The sequence below is a fragment of the Capsicum annuum genome, chromosome 3 (genome assembly GCF_002878395.1).
Source record: "Capsicum annuum cultivar UCD-10X-F1 chromosome 3, UCD10Xv1.1, whole genome shotgun sequence".
Classification (NCBI taxonomy): Eukaryota; Viridiplantae; Streptophyta; class Magnoliopsida; order Solanales; family Solanaceae; genus Capsicum; species Capsicum annuum.
This window is the reverse complement of record NC_061113.1, coordinates 240,672,096-240,675,849: the sequence shown is the minus strand read 5'-3', so window position 1 is coordinate 240,675,849 and position 3,754 is coordinate 240,672,096. Positions and strand designations below refer to the sequence as shown.

The 3,754-nt window shown below is 30.4% G+C and overlaps 1 protein-coding gene across 1 annotated transcript; it reads left to right on the top strand.

Moving 5' to 3' along the window:
• Positions 1–2,396: 2,396 nt before the first annotated feature.
• LOC107864930 (proteinase inhibitor type-2) lies at positions 2,397–3,375 on the top strand. The gene is made up of 2 exons (XM_016711328.2): positions 2,397–2,591; positions 2,692–3,375. The coding sequence occupies exons 1-2, from the start codon at positions 2,543–2,545 to the stop codon at positions 3,258–3,260; spliced, it is 618 nt and encodes a 205-aa protein (XP_016566814.1). The 5' UTR covers positions 2,397–2,542; the 3' UTR covers positions 3,261–3,375.
• Positions 3,376–3,754: the final 379 nt, after the last annotated feature.

Genomic DNA, 3,754 nt, shown 5'->3' with positions numbered 1-3,754 from the left:
TCAATTATAAAATACAAATATAAAACAGTTCTTTAAAATACAAGTGCGAATTATATAAAATATAAATGATGGTGAGAACTAACAAATACAAATATAAACGCGAACTATAAAATACAAATACAAACACAAACTTTAAAATGCAAATACAAATATAGTTGTGTCAATGAATACAAAAATATAAATGATGGTGTGACTACAAATAAATAAACAATTGTGGTATTTATGTTATCATCAATGACTTGTGCTCGAGTAGTTATATTTTTTGTAAATACAAAAAATATAAAATAGAACAAAGAAATGATAACGAAAATAAGTATAAAAAAAAAACCAACAAAAAAAATAAAAAAAGAAAGAGAAATAGAAGAGAGAAAAATATATATAAAAAACGAAAAAAATAAAAATAGGAAAAATTAGAAAAAAGAAGAAGAAAAAACGAGGAAAACACGAAAAAGAAGAAATATAAAAAAAATAAAAAGAAAAAAATGGTAGTGTTTTTGACAAGACTAAATGTGTAGTGTATTTATGTTTTTATGAATACAGACCATTAAGTAAAAGTAAATACAGCGACTGTGAATCGAATACAGCAGCTAAATGGTATTATATTTATATTTTATATGAATACAAACTATTGATAAAATCGAATACATCAGGCGTAAATTGAATACAACGGCTATAAATGGTAGTTATGTAAAATATGACTATAAAAAGTGAATTTTCCAGTAAAATGTAGCTATTTTTGAAACATCTTCTATTAATTTTTAGTTTATTTCATTATTTGTTAAATTGGCAATCCAAAAGAAAATAAACAAAATGAATTGTTATTTATGTTATTGGATTCAATATCATTGGTTTAAGGGTATTTTAAACTTCTTAATTATATGATTTTGGACAATCTCTTCCACATGATATAGTCTTTTCGGTTAAGTTAGATTGATATCCGTTTGGGTTCGAAATCGAGAGGACGTCATGCGGAAACTAATAGTTTATAAATCGTAAAGAGGATATTTCAGCCGAAATATAAAATAGTACTAAAAAGGCATATTATTGATGTGTTTGGTCAAAACGACTTACATATGAAAAACTAATATTAAAAAAATATAAAATCTATTTGGAGAGGTCTACATTGTGGATGCTATTGTGTTTCGGACTTATGGTATGAGAAGGGGGTGTGTTTTATTTATAGTCTACAGATATCCAAAACCTTTCCTCGAAAGAGATTTGCCAAATATGAAAGAGTTTTATATTTCATTTAAGTAAAAGTAAAAGTAATTATGATTTTACTTTTATTTTTTTCAAGAAAAATAAAATTTAAATTTGATTAAAAAATCAAGACAAAAACCGTAACATTCAATTCATTGTTTACTCGAGATTTGTCTGCCTGTTTTTACTAATGATGGATTTAAACATACTTGATCTCCTCTTATATGGTTTTGAAAAGTTCGCTAGTGAGTTAATTTTAAAGGTTGAGTTGGTCCCAAAATTCATTTAGTTAAAATATTTATTTCATGTAAGTTTCCATCCTTTTATTTCATTTAGATTTGTCTATTGCAATTTTTTTTCTTTTTTTTTTAATTAAAAAAAAAATTGAACCACCATCCACGGAATTACCTGTACTTCACACCTTCGAAATCGATCGGTACTCATGCAAGGGGCCGCTTAATTATGGAATATTTTTTGCACAATCAGTATTAATCTATTATAACATCAGGTTATTTATCATTTTATCAAGTTATCAATTAGTTATGCAATTCATGTTTATCATTAATATGTAGAACTTAAATGCAATTAATTCGTAGTCGCACGGCTAAAGTTTTGGATAGTTGTAATAATTTAGACTTGATAGTCTATGCAACTTTGGATATTAGTGCCTGCAGTTGACAAAATAAAGTTACTGAGAATTCAAATGGCTACATAATAAAGAGCAGTAGTAGCACGTTGCTAAAAGTGTACTTTTCGAAAAAAAGAAAGTGACTGGACAAGTTTTTAGGGAAAAAATAAGTAGTTTTTAAATAGCAGAAGAAGTTATTTTTCAAAAGCACTTTTGGAATCTTTACCAAGCATAAATTACTGGAGAATACTAGTAAAATGTTTTTCAATGTGATTAAACAACTTCCAATTGAGGAGGCAGTATGTTAATCCTTTGTTTCAAAAAGAATAATTTATGACTTGTACGAATTTTAAAAAATAAAGAAAATTTTTTAATTTTATGGTCTTAAATTAAAGTTGTATCAAATGTATCAAAATGTTATTTAATTTTGTGGTAAACACGACATTTGAAAAGTTGAATCAAAGTATTATTAAAAAAAAGAAAGAATCATTCTTTTTAAACAGACTAAAAAAAAAAATACATCATTCTTTGTTAAATGAAGAAAACAATATTTCGAGGGAGCCTTTTACGCATATTTAGCTAGTGGGGCATTTATATGATCATACCTTGCCAAACTTACACTAGCAAATACAAAGAAAGAAAAAATCTACTAATTGAGGCGGCTTTATATTTACATCAATAAGCAAATAATGAATAAACCACCATCCATCCATAATGGCAGTTCCCAAAGAAGTTAGTTTCCCTGCATGCCTACTTGTTCTTGGTAATATTTTTTCTTTTTATCTGTTTACTCTTTCCTTCTTTAATACATACGTAGTGTTATGCTTTTCCTAATTAATATATACAGCTTATATTTATTGTAGGAATGTTTGTTATTGCAAATGCGGTGGAACTTGGTGATGATATAAAGGTTTGTACCATGGAATGTGGTAATTTTGCCTATGGAATATGTCCACGTTCAGAGGGAAGTCCCATATGCACCAACTGTTGCTCAGGCTACAAGGGTTGCAATTATTACAGTGCTAACGGAACTTTCATTTGTGAAGGAAGATCTGACCCCAGAAAAACAAATATTTGTACCCAACATTGTGATCCAAGAGTTGCCTATTCAAAGTGTCCTCGTTCGGGAAGAAACACGATAATTAAACACACGGGATGCACCACCTGTTGCACGGGCTACAAGGGTTGCTACTATTTTGGTCATGACGGTAAGTTTGTATGCGAAGGTCAAAGTAGTGAACCCAGGGCTTGCACCTTGGAATGTGACCCTAAAGTTGCTTACATGACATGTCCATCTTCTGGATCGACCAAGCTTACTCGAATTTGTGTCAATTGTTGTACTGCAAGAGTACAGGGTTGCAAACTCTATGGCCATGATGAATTTTTACTTTGCACTGGGGATCCTAGAAATTATTTATCATTCACACGATAGTTGCTACTTGCTAATCAATATGTACCTAGTTTATTAATGTATGAAACAAAAGCATGACGAAGTATGCATTGTCACGCTCACTCTTGCTCATAATAATCATGCCGTATTGACTTCATTACATAAAGTAGATCAACTTTATTTATCAAAGAAATACACACACGCCTTGCATCTAAATTACATTATTAGTGCTTCACAAACTTCACCTCAAGGGGTACATCACTTAGAGGCTAGAGCTAAACGCCATTGTATTCAACTATGCCAACATCCTTGCACATGACCTCGCAATCCCTGCACACCTATGGACAATACGTAATCTTGTAATTGTTACCAACTTCATCAATCTTAAATCAATTACTTATCGTCTCTCGATCACTCCACCAAGGGACCAACTTTCCAGGCAGTATTCCGGTAACCACAAAGTGAATACATGTTGAGGTCAATGTCCAAGCAGGGTGGCTCAAGCCTCAAGGGTAAGGCTAATGAAACGCTTGCTT

Coding starts and splice junctions, on each gene's coding strand:
- LOC107864930 (XM_016711328.2), top strand. CDS start 2,543: ATGGCAGTTCCCAAAGAAGTTAGTTTCCCTGCATGCCTACTTGTTCTT. Junction 2,592..2,691: donor TGCATGCCTACTTGTTCTTG/GTAATATTTTTT, acceptor TATTTATTGTAG/GAATGTTTGTTATTGCAAAT.